Source organism: Nuphar pumila, chromosome 10, assembly GCF_984573655.1.
Source record: "Nuphar pumila chromosome 10, dmNupPumi1.hap1.1, whole genome shotgun sequence".
Classification (NCBI taxonomy): domain Eukaryota; kingdom Viridiplantae; phylum Streptophyta; class Magnoliopsida; order Nymphaeales; family Nymphaeaceae; genus Nuphar; species Nuphar pumila.
In genome coordinates, this window is record NC_143258.1 from 105138031 (window position 1) to 105153071 (window position 15041).

Sequence of the window (15041 nt, forward strand, 5' to 3'; positions counted from 1 at the left end):
GCACTGATATTGGCAACACTAATCAAGTCAACTCATTTTAACCTTCTATTTTTTTTCATACGGACGGAAAACCATCCTATAGGGGTGTAGGTAGGGTGTCAACCGGTCGGGTTTGGTTTGGACTCAGGTGAAACAAAACTTGAACCAGATTTTCGGGTATGGTATCAGGTCCAGATCTAAGTCTAATCGGGTCTATTATAAGAAAAATCATACCTGGTCCTGATAAGAACTACATGAACTAGAGCCCGACCATACTCGATAAAATAATATTTTTTATCAATTTTACATTGAAAATTGTGAGTCTAATCGGAACCCAGGTCAGGCTCGAGTCTGATATAAAAATTCATAAACTATACTCGGGTCCATGTATTAATCAGACCTTAGAGTCCGGTCTTAATCGGGTCTTCTTATATGTCACTGTACCCGAACCCTATAGGTTTTGGTCCGAGTCGGATTCGGATAAACCCGACCCGTTAGGTAACGCCCTCAGTGAGAATCCAATCTTGACTGCCCCCTCTAACAGCCGAGGCCCGTTTTAACTACCCTAACCCCTGAGGTCTGTTTTTACCTTATCCCTTGGTTGTTAACTAAAGTCTGTCCTCTGCTCGTCCTCCTCACCCAACCCCGTTAATGTAGATACCCCACTTCCCGCTCTCTCTCTCTCTCTCTCTCTCTCTCTCTCTCTCTCTCTCTCTCTCATCCGAGCGAAGCGAAAGGGCGTTAGAGAGCCTCTTCCCCTTCAGAGATCCATCGGGTAATCTCTCTTTTCTATATCTCTCCTTCTCTTCTTCTTCTCTAAGATCTCTTCTTTTTTCCTCTCTTTGGTGTTGTCTTCTGTTCTTCGATTTGGAAGATCGTCCGTTGTTGGATTTCTCCTTCGAGTGTTGGGAATTTTCTGGTCTTCCTTTCCTCTTTCGCTCGTTTGCGGGATTTCTCGTCTCTGAGTTTGTTCCCTTCTCTTGAAGGCAAACAGCATTTCTTTTCGTTCCTGCCGGTCGAGTTAGGGTTAGGGTTTCTTGGGGTTTTTCTGCTTCCGGTCTTTGAGCGTTTGGTGTTGAGATGAGAAGGGGCATAACTCTCTCTCTCTCTCTCTTGGAGAGTTGAAATTATTGTTTTGTGGTTGTCGTTGACTCTCTTTCTTTGTTTTTTTGTTTGGAGATTGGGGGGAAATGTCGGGGAAAGGAGCGAAGGGGCTTTTGACGGGAAAGAACTCCGCTGCCAACAAGGATAAGGAGAAGAAGAAGCCCGTTTCTCGCTCGTCTCGTGCGGGATTGCAGGTTAATTTTCTCGGTTTATTTTGTTGCTTCTGTTTTTCTGTTGTTGAATGTGTGTTTCGATCCATTTGCACCTGAGATTTAACGTTTTTTTGTGGTGGGTGGTCTTGGTTTTTTATGGCATGCGGGTGATTAGATTCGTCATGAGGGGGAGTGAGCTCGATTGAGCATTGGGTGGGAGTTGGTGACGGTTTAGAAGCGGTGATATGTGCTAGTGGTTCTGAATTGGGTCTTCATGAAGAAGGCTTACCAAAGGTTCTCTGATTGCTGCTAGATGGATGTGTCTTTGGGACTCGTTATTTAGACGAAGGCTTTGGTCAATGGTGTCAATCAAAACGTATATTAGGAGGCAACTCGGTGCTTGATTTTTCTTTTTTAAGGTCCTGCATGTTGGTGTTTTTCTAACGTCTATAAATTTGATTAGTTTAATTATCAACTGATCGGGATCTTGGTTGGATTTGGACTGAACACCCCAAACCATATCCGACTATCTAAGAGGCTTTGATACCCGGTCCGGGTGAACCGAATTAGTTGATTGGATATCCAACCCGGATTATATCCGTTGACACCTCTGAGTTTGGCATGTATAATATGTTTTTTCTTCTTTTGTTTTCTTGAAGAAATGTTGAAGAGGTTCTTAGACAAACACTTGGTAGAGATTTTTTATGACGTACATTCTAATCCATGTACCTGCCATTCTTATTTATTTATCATTGTTCAGTGATCCATGAATCTGCATACCTGTCAACAAAGACACAATATATTTTGATTGTCTGCATACCTGTCAACAAAGACACAATATATTTTGATTGAAATACGGGTCATTTCCTTTTGCATGGCTGCGTACTCCTTGATTCCATATTCGTCAGTTTCACTCTTCGCCCTCTTGGTTCATGTAGTTGGAGCAGAGATGTTGATAGAAGTTGTGAATGTTCATGAGCGGCATCAGAGGTTTTTTGGTTTGGCTGTTGCAAATTGTCAATTTATATTTGATAAATTCCAATTTGATGTTTGTTGGTGAAAATGAGTAACAACTCCTGACATATAGTTTTCTGGAATTCTTGACTTCTATATTTTATACTGTACATATAGCCATCCAGAGCCCCACAGACATTATCTAGTCTTTCTAGATTTGACTACCAAGATTGGGTGACACAAACCTAGCGTATTGGATGCAGCCAACTTGGATCTACTAGATCTGTTTCAGTGTTTGTTCTAGATCAAACATTGCATGGTTTGATTGGCCTTAGCATGACAACATGGGATCCACTTACGCCTAATGAAAATAGAAGCAATATGTATCCACTCAAACCAATGAAGATGAAATTTTATTTGATAATAGTGACCTTAGATCTAATTCGTATGAACCCAAGTAGGTCCAGTTCTAATGGATTGAGATTTAAAGATAAATACCTTTGGTTGAACCCCATAAACATTCATATGTTGAATTAAATATCTTGTAACCTCTCTCTTCTTCAGAAACTATGGAAGTAATGGCTGTTCACTTTACCTTCCTTAAGCAACTTTATTTCTAGACGTTTTCCTCCATTTAATTTCTTATTGCAGTCACCAGTCCCTGATGTACTTAAGATTGCAAGGGGGGGCTTGCATGAGGCATTATTTTGTAATCATTATCTTTCAGAATCACTAGCGCCTTCTAACAATGGAGAAGCAAGATTCTGATTGAATATGGGTTGTGATTACCTTGTGAAAGTTATCAATAAGTTTCAATTTCCTTAACGTTTTTTTTTAAGAGGACCAAAGTTGGCCCAATTTGTTATTCTCTAAAGCAGCTTTAGAGGGTAAATTGGCAATATTCTGGATCATTCTTTGTAATTTAGTGGGAAATAGATAAAGCTTTAAGCCAAAAGAGAAAATTAATGAGAATGGGTATATTACCCTTACTTTGAAACTAATAGCTGATAAAATAACTACATCTTGTGGCAACAGTTAACATGCTACATACTACTGTGGGCCTGGACTTAGATTTCACTGTCGCTGGTGATTTTTGACTTGTTTGGAAGACTTCATTAACTAGTTATTCTGGAATACCATCATTTTATTCCATGGATGCTTCCTGTTTTTGCTAGATAGGACATAACTTAATTAATTTTTTTGCTACTCTTTGATTATCTTCGAAATGTTGCACAGTTTCTGTCCATGCATGTGTGCATTTTATTTTTTAAATCTTTAGTTCTGATTTGGAGAGTAATATTGAATGTTATTTGCGCCAAGTGTGTTTGATGTTTTATGAAAACCTAAAATATGATTCTGTTTTACTTCATTTTGTGCTTCTGATCCTGTCTCAAATCTTGCTTTCTTACTCCACAAATGCATCCTGCCATTTCTTGCTTTTTGGTGATGTATGCAAATGGTCATTGTTTGATTCTTGTGTTGAGTAACTACCCATTTAGTGCAAAAATTTTATCCATATGCTGATGTTATGTACTTGAGTAATGGTTAGTTAATGCCTGAATTATGAATTTTTGTTCAATCTTTGCTATCAATGAGAATTTTGTGAGACAATTCAAGAAATTGGTTATGGGTTCAGATTATTCAGTTGAACTGAATCAGTTCAGAGTTGTTTTCCATTGATTTATTTCAATGCATCTGTGGGTGCCAACCTTTTTCTAGTTTTGTGATAATTGTTTCTAAGGTTCAGTAACTGTGCCCCCTAGGGGGTTTGGTGTAATGGGGTGGGGCCTTGGCTGCTAGACAGGCAATCAAGGTTCGATTCTCATGGGCATCGCCCCTCTGCCCAAGCCATGCGTAGCATAGGCCACGGGGGCAGGGGTCATAGTCTCGGAGTTTTATGCTGCTGGCACGATGACCGTAGGAATGGCAGGCTGAGCCAACACGACCAGGTCTTCATGCCGGGTGTGGTTTCTTCGGGTTATAAATCCAAAAAAGGTTCTGTAACTGCATGCCCGTTTTTTGTATTTAGTCTTTGATGTTTGACTGCTGCAGATTATGGTAATTTTCTTTCTCGATAACACTAGTCGTCCAGCTTTATGTTCTACTCTATTGAGAAAAAGGAGGAATTCTTAGGGCATTCCTGATCTTTTTAAAATCTCCTTATCTTTTTTACATGAACAAGAACCCCTTGGGCTTTGTGAAGATCACTCCCCTCCCTCTTTGCTTCCAGCCGCCCTCTTTGCTTCCAAATATGCATTTTATGTCTGCTTTTCAGCTTAACCAAAAGGCCCGTAAGATTTGAAAGTATGTGGTTCTGAGAAATTTTACTTCAGCCTTTTTCAAAAATTCCAACACTATAGTTGTTGAAAATTTTTAAAAAATTCTAGTTCTTTGTTCACGAATACATGTTTGATTAATCTTGATACATTGAAAAGTATATCTAAAAATATTCTGAAATAATCAAAGGTGTTTGAGCCTGACATGTAAACCAAATCTAATGCGAGGTTGTGATTCATGTGGTTTATGCAGATGCATACACCCATACAAGGGTAGTTTTCTCATCTATTGACTAATTTCCACTGGTTGCAAACAGTTTCCCGTTGGCCGTATCCATCGGTTGCTGAAATCACGCATTGCTGCAAATGGAAGGGTTGGTGCAACAGCTGCTGTCTATTCAGCTGCTATTTTGGAGTACCTGACCGCTGAGGTTCTGGAGTTGGCAGGGAATGCAAGCAAGGATCTGAAAGTGAAGCGTATTACACCTCGTCATCTTCAGCTTGCCATCAGAGGAGACGAAGAACTCGATACCTTGATTAAGGGCACCATTGCTGGAGGTGGTGTCATCCCTCATATTCATAAGTCACTGATCAACAAGTCCTCGAAAGATTGAGTTGTCTGTGAACTCTTATTTTAGAGCTATTATGTCAAATTGTTTATTTTTCATTTTTTTAAAGACGTGGTGGGACTCGGTGCATCTCTATGTTGTTTGAGGTCACATTTCTCAGGAAAACGTGTTATATGATTGGTCATGTAGCTTAGTTGGTATTCTGTTGTGTTTGTTAGTTACTGCTGAAAGTAGAACTCTGTTGCATGCATCTTGGAGCACCAACACACACATATATTTAAAGTAGAACTCTGTTGCCTGTGTTCTTAGATACGACATGTGCATAAGTAATTCATTTCAAGTACTTTGTTAATTTATGGTTGAACGGACGTGTCAGAAACTTTTCACTGTTTGCTTTTTTATCTACTTTCATTGATTTATTTATAGGTATCACACATAGATGGATGTCCTTGGGGTTTAGATATGGCCAGTCTATTTCTGCTTTTGATCTACCGCAGATGATGCGCGTAGTGGGTGCTTTTGATACTGTTGATTTTAATAGTGAACGTACTAAAACTATGACCCTGATGGGCAGCAGATGATTTCTCCTGTGTATTTTGATATACAGAGGCTGGCCATGTTACTCGTACTAATTGTCAAGTTTTGATTACTTTGTGGTCATGAGTTAAGGAGAAATCTCATGTATAGCATTGTTATTCGCCAATTGTGGTTTGATTGGTCTTGATATTGTTAGTCATGAAGCATTTGTTGTATAGGATGATTGAGGGAATTTTGTTGCATGTGCCTTGAGTCGGCTGGTGCCTTGGCATGGGCCACGGTTTATTTATTTTCTCCTGTTTCTTTGTCCAATTGTTTTAAGGGGAAGGCAGCAGATTCTCATATCAGTAGGGTACTGTTTCCCTCGGTGGTATGGCTTCCAAATGGTCTGTATGGCTTGCAGTTCATCACAATGTTGCACAAAAATATACCTTTGGTCCCTATTATGCATCAAGGGGTAAAATATAGGCTGTTACAGGGACTCTCTAATTCACTTTCGTGACATGTCCGCTTATATCTTTTTTTTTTTTTGATGAACAAGCTGGGGGGATTAAGGCCACCCTCCATTCCAGTAGACAAGCCATTACTGGTGGCTATACAATCAGTTAGTTATTCAATCATGCATACCAGTGGGGTTTGAACTTGCGACATCCCAGAATATGGTGGCTTGTACAAACTGCTCCCACCAAACAGACAGGAGCCCCTGTTGGTCACTTGTATAAGAATCTTAACGTAAAGTTTCACAAAAATGGCATGTTGTCTGTTCTTTATAGTTTAAAAACTGGCCGGGTCAACCCAGTGATGCCATGGGTCTAAAAGTGTTGCAAAAGGATATCATTCTTAACAAGTTTACCTTCTCACCGTGCGTGGAGTATGTGCTTCATCTGATCGTGTAAATGTGCAAGCCAACATTGGTGCTGTTCTCATTCTTGAAGCATGGGAGTGGATTGAAACTTTGTTGTCCTGCTGGCATTTCCCGATTTTGGTGTGGAGGTGATCCCTAATGTGTTGCATCTAGTTTTCGTAGCTCATTTGAGTTTTGACTACCATTCAGAGAACACGACTTTGCATCATTAGATGGGAGCAATGTTGTTTTCTGATGCCCTTTTTGGTTTATCCCTTGATGCATTGTCATTTTTTGTTGTAATTCCTGTTGGCAGTTTGCCTCAAGCAAATTTAATGGCTCAGCAGACACGCTATTTGAATTCTTGGTGAAAACAATTCCTGCTATTTTGAGGTCCAAAGTCTCCTTAGCAGGGGAACTCTGCTGCTGAGATTGTTGTGTTTCAAGTTTTTGTTCCATGCTGTTTGTGAACCTTAGTGTGAGGGCGGTCTTTCTTCCTTTTCCCTATAATGGGGTTTCCTTTGCTTTTCAGGCTCTTCTGTCCTGTCCCCAAGCATAGCTGCTGGCCATGGCCCTGACAACATATTTTTCTTTCCTGCCATTTCAGATCAAGAAGACAATGGCAAATAAGCCTTTTCTTTCTCCACGTTCTTATCGTTTTTGCTATTCTCAAAAACATCATTCGGTTGAATGCCAAGCTGCGTTGGCTGTCTAACGTTTTTGCTTCTTTGGTTTTACATGTTTGCATGAATTGATTGATGCTTACATTCTTTCATTCGCGCCATTTATGGGGCTCATGCATGTGGTCTTTAGTTTATTTGAGGCAACAAACTACTAATTGTGTGATAAAAGTATTCTCTCTCTCTCAAAATGCAGGTAAATGAATAACCATTCACAGTCTACCCTTATAACGACCCAAGCCGGGGTCTCTCGAGCTCGAGTTCGTAGATGTTAGTTTCTGAAGAAAAATTACCAAAATAACCTTAAAATCATGTAAGATTTTTTTTTCAAAATGCTAATGACAGTAAAGTCTATTCATCCATCAATTTCAATGATAACCATCTCAATAAAAAGTATTTAAATTACATATTCTAATCGAAAAAGGAAATGCAAAATGAAAACAACTCCAAGTGCTCAAAAGTCAGGTATTAACTGAGTCTGAGTTCAAGATTATGTCTTTTGGTTGACAGTAGTCCCTGAACCTCCAAGAGAGGGAGTGAGTCTACAACTCAGTAAATTTACATTTACAAATAAGACACGATTGTTACAACTGTAATGAGCTCTAAGTTCCTAATCTTAGTTTAATTTGCTAACTAAACACAAATATTATTTATAGATTTTATCATCCTTTACTGTTTCTCTATACTGATTCTCAAAGTAAACATTCACATTCTACTCTAATCGATTAATCCGAAAATAGCACTCTTGAGCGTAGCAACCCATGTAGACAACTCAGAGTCTACGGTGTGGGCCAGACATATGAACCACTCACAACAACATAGTCCAAACCGACCCAGACTATGGATTTATAATCGCTGCAACTTGATCGCCGTCTGTAAGTCAGGAGCCACAAAATGATCATCGGTAGTTAGGCGAAGATCTTGAAAGGCTATACTTGCCTCCAATGTGCACGAGGAGTTATACCTGACCCCAAGGTGTCCAAGGAGCTATATCTGCCTCCAAGGTTTGTGGTTCATGCTATATCCTACATGTGTCTAGTAGGCAATGTTTTCAACCCTTAAGGGTTTCCTAAAAAAATTTTGAGCAAATTTTAAGATACTAATGAGGTATACATACCCCAAACAATACTCTAGACCATGTCTCACTTAGTAGAGTTCCTTATCATGCTTTGTATTGTTATCCTATGTACATTATTCATCAACTTTCATTTCTTGGTGTTAATGCATTATACAGCCATCGAGGTCCTTTCACTAACTACTCTTAACATGTATTAACAAACACATGTCACATTTTTAAGGATAGCAACCCACCATAAAGTCAACTCATTATGTCATGATACTTACAATGCTCCTCCCAAGGTATAAGCATGATATTCTCAGAACAAGTTCTGTCTTGAAACTCTGAAACTCTACGCTTATTCCTCAAATTCAAGCATTATCATTTAACAATGTTTTTCATGCATCAATGACATGATTATCTCCATACAAGATACATTCATAATATATGTCATAAGGCAAGGAACATGTAATATGTGTCAATATTTTTAAGCATCATATTGAAGATCAAAATTATAGATTTATAAGCATGCTACTCAGTTATTATATTCAAAACATGATAACACTAACATACCTATAACACATGGAATCACATCGTAAGATGCCTAAGTTAACTAGCATGTATTTTATTTAACTAATGAGGAATTTATAAATGCTCAGTTACCTGAAACACTTAAATTTCAATTCTAAGGAATAACCTTAGTCTTCTCACAAATTCTGATCTGAAATAGACAAACATCATGTATCATTATTTAAAGTCTCATTTTTGTGAAAATTATGAAAATACCCTTAGGCATTTATGCCAAACTCTGACTCTATTTTCTCAGAGTTTGTCATCATGTCTCCTGCTAATGGATTTTACTCAAAAAAGAAGAATCAAAGGATTTAAAAATCACTTGAATCTAATATCAGGATGAAAAGTTATGCCAAATCTACTAATCGGGCATATCATGAGCAAAATTGTCTTTTGAGTTTTCGACCATCCTTGGGCTCATGAAACTTTATCCCAGATTCATTTTGTGTTGAGTTCCATCTTGTCTTTACACCACACCTAATTCACATTCACACTGATCCAGATTTAGTTCAATTGGATCTATTGTTTGAGTTTTGGATCCAAATCCAATCTTATTCTAAAGCGAATCATTTAAGTTTTCAAACATAAACCTGACTGGATCCTAAATCTGGTATAACTGATACAAACCTTGTTCATAATAGGTTTGGTGCAAGTGTGTTATCAATGCTAAAAAACTAGATCCAATTTCTTTTGGATCTACTGTATATAGACAAGATCCGGTCTAAGTTTGGGTCCAATTCGGATCCAAACCTAGATCCGATTTGTATTAAAAAATTAACACATTCTACATATTGATTTTCATTCTGTTTAATATATTTTTTTTATTTTTTTAAAACTTGGCCGAGTCAGTTTAGATCGAGTTGGTTCTGTCAATAGCAGGACCGATTTGGTCTGGAGTATATCCAGACCGTGTCAATCTGGTATTTTTTTTTGGGTTGAGACAGAGAGCAAAACTCTTTGTCTTCCCCCTCTCTCTGTTATTGCAGTCTCCAACAACTCTATGGTTGCTGGTGGCTAAGGCAGGGCAACCCCCTTGCCTCACACTGTGAACGCGGCGGCACCGTCGATAACAACAGTTGTCGGCGACAGTCTACCCCCCCCCCCCCCTCCTTCTTTATGTTTTTTTTTCACAACAATAGGCCATTAATTAACTATATTGCTAGCGGTTAGGGCAAAGGGGTGATCCCCTCTGTGCCTCACTATTGAGGGCGGCAGGGATAGGATCGATCCTTGTCCCTCCCCTTTTTCTTTTTCTTTTTCTGTACTGAGCTGTCATGGCTGTCGGTTTTGTTTTCTAGCCACTGGCAACCTACTGGTTGTCGGCTGTGAGAACAGAAGGAACGACGCTCTGTGCCTCCTCAATAAGGGCGACAGGGACATGATTGACTCCTTGTCTCTACCCCTCTTTTCTCCTTGACGACAACCCACCATCATCGCAAGGAATCATGTGGTTGTCGGGTTTTTTTTTCTCTCTAAAGGAAAAGGAAACTAACTTACCTCCTCTGGCTGTGACACGCTCCTCGCCGACCCTTCTTCTTTTCCTCTATTTCTCCTCCCTCTTTCTCTTAATCCCCCTATCTCTCTTTCTCACGAAAATGAGACTGAGAGAGAGAGAGAGGGCCCATGGCTTTTATAAGCCATGTGTGATGGGTGTTATCCCTCTTCCATCATCTCTCCTCTTTAAGAGGGGCTCCTCACTCTCTCCCCACTACCCATACATGAGAGAGAGGGGTTACTCTCTTTACTTGAGGAGGCAAGGGACCCCTTTCTCTCCCCCATTACCCATTTAATGGGAGAGAGAGGGTCCTACCCTCTTCATTTCTATAACTGAACTAGGTGGGTTTAATCCTCACCTAGTGAGTGTTATAATTCTACACTCCTTAAAAAAAGATTCGATTTGAATTTTACCTAAAAATAAATAAAAAAAATTTATGCATGAATGTTTGCCTCATACTCTCACGTAGCTTCATTCTTATTATGATGCTTTCATCTTACCAGGACCATCGGAATAACCTTCTTTCTTAATTTATGTTCTTTGAATTCTAAAATCTTGATTGGTTTTTCACTAATATTTAAGTCTTCTTGAATATCCATCACTGATTCGGCCGTATCTAGTATGTGTGAAGGATCTGACACGTATTTCCTTAACATAGAAATATAAAATACATTGTGCATCCTGAACAGCGATGGTGGTAATGTCAATTGATAGGTTGTAGAACCTATCTTTTTCAAGATTTCTAAGGGTCCAATATATCTTGGACTTAACTTTTCCTTCTTTCTGAACCTCATTATCCCTTTAAAATGTAATATCTTGAAAAAAACATGGTCACCTTCCTCGAACTCTAACTCACGTCGCATCTTATTTGCATAACTTTTTTTATGACTCTGAGCTGTTAGGAGTCTTTCACGAATGAATTTGATCTGCTCTTTCATTTGTCGAACCAATTCAATCCCTAATGTCTTCCTCTCACCTACCTGGTCTCAACACAAAGACGATCTACAATATCTCCCATGTGAAGCTTTGTAGGGAGCCATACCAATGTTAGCCTAAAAATTATTGTTATATGTAAATTCCATTAATGGCAGAATCTTGTACCAAGAATCATGATAATCTAATGCAAAATCTCACAACATATCCTCTAGCATTTGGATGGTCCTTTCTTACTGTTCATCTGAAGGAGGATGAAAGGTTGTGCTTATTTTTAATTGTGTCTCCATTACTTCTTGAAAGCTTTGTCAAAAACTTTGAAGTGGATTTCGAGTCTTTGTCGGAGACAATAGAGTAGGGAACTTCGTGTAATCTCACTATCTCTCTAATAAAGAGAGGAGCCAATTGTTCGAAGGAACACATTGTCTTGCATGCAAGAAAATGTGCAGACTTCATCAACCTATCGACAATCACCCAGATCTCATTCAATCCTTCCTTGGTCTTAGGAAAGCCTGTGACAAAATCCATTGGGATATCTGCACACTTCCATACAGGGATGGGTAGCGGTTGCAAAAGTCCACCCGGTCTCTGATGTTCGATTTTTACCTGCTGACATATAAGACATCTGCTGACAAAATCAGCGATAACCTTCTTCTTTTTCACCAAAAGTTATTCTTCAAATCTGTGTATATCTTCATACTACCACGGTGAATGTAGTACCTGAAATGATGAGCCTTATTAAGAAGTTGTTTCCTAAGTTCCTCGTCCTTAGGAATACACACTCGATCTCGAAACCTCTGAATACCTTGGTCATCCACTTTGAAATCTAGAACTTTACCTTTAGATACTGCTAATGTAATTCTTGATTAAGAGTTTTTTTTCCTTGATCTTGTCCCAAATTTCAGACCCTAAGGTCGTTTGGACAAACATCAATCGACCTGATAGACACAACACTTCTACTTTTTTCTCTATAATGCTGACAAGCAGGTTTGATACGAATAGTCTTATAGCCACTTCTACTTTTCGACTAAGTGCATCAACCACCACGTTAGCTTTTCCCGAATGATACTTTAATTGAAAATCACAATCCTTAAGTAGCTCAAGTCATCACCTCTATTTCATATTCAATTCCTTATGGGAGAACAAATATTTCAAACTCTCATGGTCAGTATAAACCTCAAATTGTTCTTTATATAAGTAGTGTCACCAAATTTTAAGTGCAAACACTATTATCGCTAACTCTAAATCATGAGTTGGGTAATTCATCTCGTGCACCTTTAATTATCAAGATGCGTACGCGATAACCCTGTCATGCTGCATCAGGACACAACCCAATCCTTTATGCGATGCATCGCTATAAATGATAAAATTGTCAGTGTCAGAAGGTAGAACTAACATTGGTGCATTAGTTAATTGTTTTTTATTTCTTAAAAACTTTGTTTGTACTTCTATTTCTACACAAACTTCACATCCTTCTTTGTAAGCATGACCATTGGGGCTGCCAATATTGAAAATTCTTCGACAAAATGCTTGTAATATTCTGCTAGACCCAAGAAACTCTGAATCTCAATGGCATTCTTGGGTCTAGACCAATTGGTCACTGCTTCAACTATTGTTGAGTCTACCATCACACCCTCTTTACTAATGATATGTCCCAAAAATGAGACTTGATCTAGCTAGAACACACATTTAGAGAACTTAGCATATAGCTTATGTTCCCTAAGTATTTGCAAAACTATTTTCAAGTGTTCTGCATGTTGTTCCTTATTGGCCGAATAGATAAGAATATCATCCATGAACACCACCACAAACTTGTCCAAAAATAGTCTAAATACCTGATTCATTAAATCTATGAATGCAGCAAGGGCATTCGTCTGGCCGAAGGGCATGACTAAAAATCCATAATGTCCATACCTTGAGCAAAAAGTTATCTTGGCCATGTCCTCGTCTCAATTTTTTAACTAGTGATACTCAGAGCATAGATCCAACTTAGAAAAATTGGCTACCCCATGGAGTTGATCAAATAAATCATCTATCCTTGGCAGTGGGTACTTATTCTTTACTATCACTACATTCAAATTCCTTTAGTCGGTGCACATCCACAGTTACTCATCTTTCTTTTTCACAAACAAAATCAGCGTGACCCAAGATGACACCGATGGTCGGATAAATCCAATATTCAACCGTTCCTGCAACTAATTCTTAAGTTCTTTAAGTTATGCAGGTCTCATCCTAGATGGTGCAATAAAGATGGGTGTTGTGTCATGAACTAGGTCGATCTGGAAGTCGACTTTCCTATCTGGTGAAAGTCCTGGTAGTTCTTCAGGGAAAACATCCATAAATTTTAGTACAATATCAACTTTTGTGATTATAAGGTTATCACTAACTTTTGTCTTCATATAAGCCAAATACCTAAGGCAAGCATTTTGTAGGTAACGGTTGGCCTGAAGACATGAAATAATTGTCAATTTCATTAGTTTTCTAACACCTTGAAAGGTGAATATCGGGGCTTTCGGGTGTTGAAAACTGACATTTTTTCTTTGACAGTTGATAGTCACATGATAGTTAGATAACCAATCCATGTCTAAGATAATGTTCACTCCTTTAAATTCTAAAATCAGGAGGTCTACCGGCAATAGACGTTCTTCAAATTGCACCATGCATCCTTTGGTAACCTTATCCACATAAACGGTTTTTTCCACTCGTGTTTCTACTTGATAATTTATGTCTAGAGGTATAGGTGGAACAGGTAATAGTGCAACAAAAGTAGTAGTAAAGGTATGTGTTGCTCCCGAGTAAAAAAGAATATGAGCATAAACACCAGAAATAAGAAGTGTATCTTCTATAACCTTCGGACTAGCCAAAGCTTCCTGTAGAGTTGCCGCATAAACTTGGTTTGGAGCAATTGGTTTGTCTTTGGGTTTTGCTCCATCTCTTCATACTAGTTGGGGACACTTCTTGGCGATGTATCTCGATTGTCTGTAATTATAGCACTTGATATTTTTCTTAACACAACGACATTTATGCTTGAGGCCGCAAGTCCTACAATTGTTGTTGTTCTTATAAGGTGACCCTTGGTGCTGGAGCTTCTTTGCCTCTTGATGCTTAGGCTTCTTCCCTTGATGCTTATTGTTGCTTCTCCCATTGCTTCCTTCTTGCACCTTCAAAAAATTGTTGTTATTTTTTCTCTTTTTGAAGAAACCTTGGGATGACGAACTGGATTGTCCCTATTGTACTTGCTTTAGCTTCTCCTCTGTCTTTGGCTTTGATGTTTGGGCATCTCAAAACTCATAACGAGATGTCATTTTCACCAGTCTAGCAAACTTTTGAATTTACATTGGTCCCACTATCCTCAAAATCTCGGGCTTTAGTCCATGCTCATAGAGCTTTCATTTTTGCTTCTCGATAGTGACTAAAGCCTCTATGAATCTGGACAACAAATCGAACTTGGCGGTGTAGGTGGCCACACTCATGCTTCCTTGCTTCAATTTTTTGAACTCTTCGTATTTTTTCATTCTCTCGATCCTGGAAAAAAACTGTTTATAGAAATTATTCCTGAAAGTGATCTAGGAAACAAACTCTTCATTACCTAAGATATGTGTAACGCCCCGGATTTCCAAAACAAAGCTAAGTTAAAATTTTCATGAATTTTTTTTCTTTGCAGCGGAACTTACAAAAGCTTTTAGCAGCGGAATAAGACGATAATGAGTCGTCGGTTTTAGAAAACTCCGGGCACATTGCAGGTATGTGGTCAAGCAACTCATTGACCACCAAAGTGTTCCATTTTATCGAAAACATATGTTTATTACAACACTACTGCTTAGGAAAGCAGTATAGGTTCAATAAAAGGAAGCAGTACAACTCTGTCTAGAGAAACCCTGGAACTCG

The 15041-nt window shown here is 38.7% G+C and overlaps 1 protein-coding gene across 1 annotated transcript; it reads left to right on the forward strand.

Annotated features, from left to right (window-relative positions):
• The first annotated feature begins 612 nt into the window (after positions 1 to 612).
• Positions 613 to 5248, forward strand: LOC149827759 (putative histone H2A variant 3). Its single transcript, XM_090019600.1, has 3 exons — positions 613 to 754; positions 1159 to 1277; positions 4783 to 5248. Exons 2-3 carry the CDS (start codon positions 1170 to 1172, stop codon positions 5077 to 5079), a joined length of 405 nt encoding a protein of 134 aa, XP_089875726.1. The 5' UTR covers positions 613 to 754; positions 1159 to 1169; the 3' UTR covers positions 5080 to 5248.
• The last annotated feature ends 9793 nt before the right edge of the window (positions 5249 to 15041 follow it).

What these genes read in the sequence shown, in the direction of transcription:
- LOC149827759 (XM_090019600.1), top strand. Translation starts at nt 1,170, where the DNA reads ATGTCGGGGAAAGGAGCGAAGGGGCTTTTGACGGGAAAGAACTCCGCT. An exon ending in CGTCTCGTGCGGGATTGCAG is followed by an intron (nt 1,278 to 4,782) that starts GTTAATTTTCTC and finishes GGTTGCAAACAG; the next exon opens with TTTCCCGTTGGCCGTATCCA.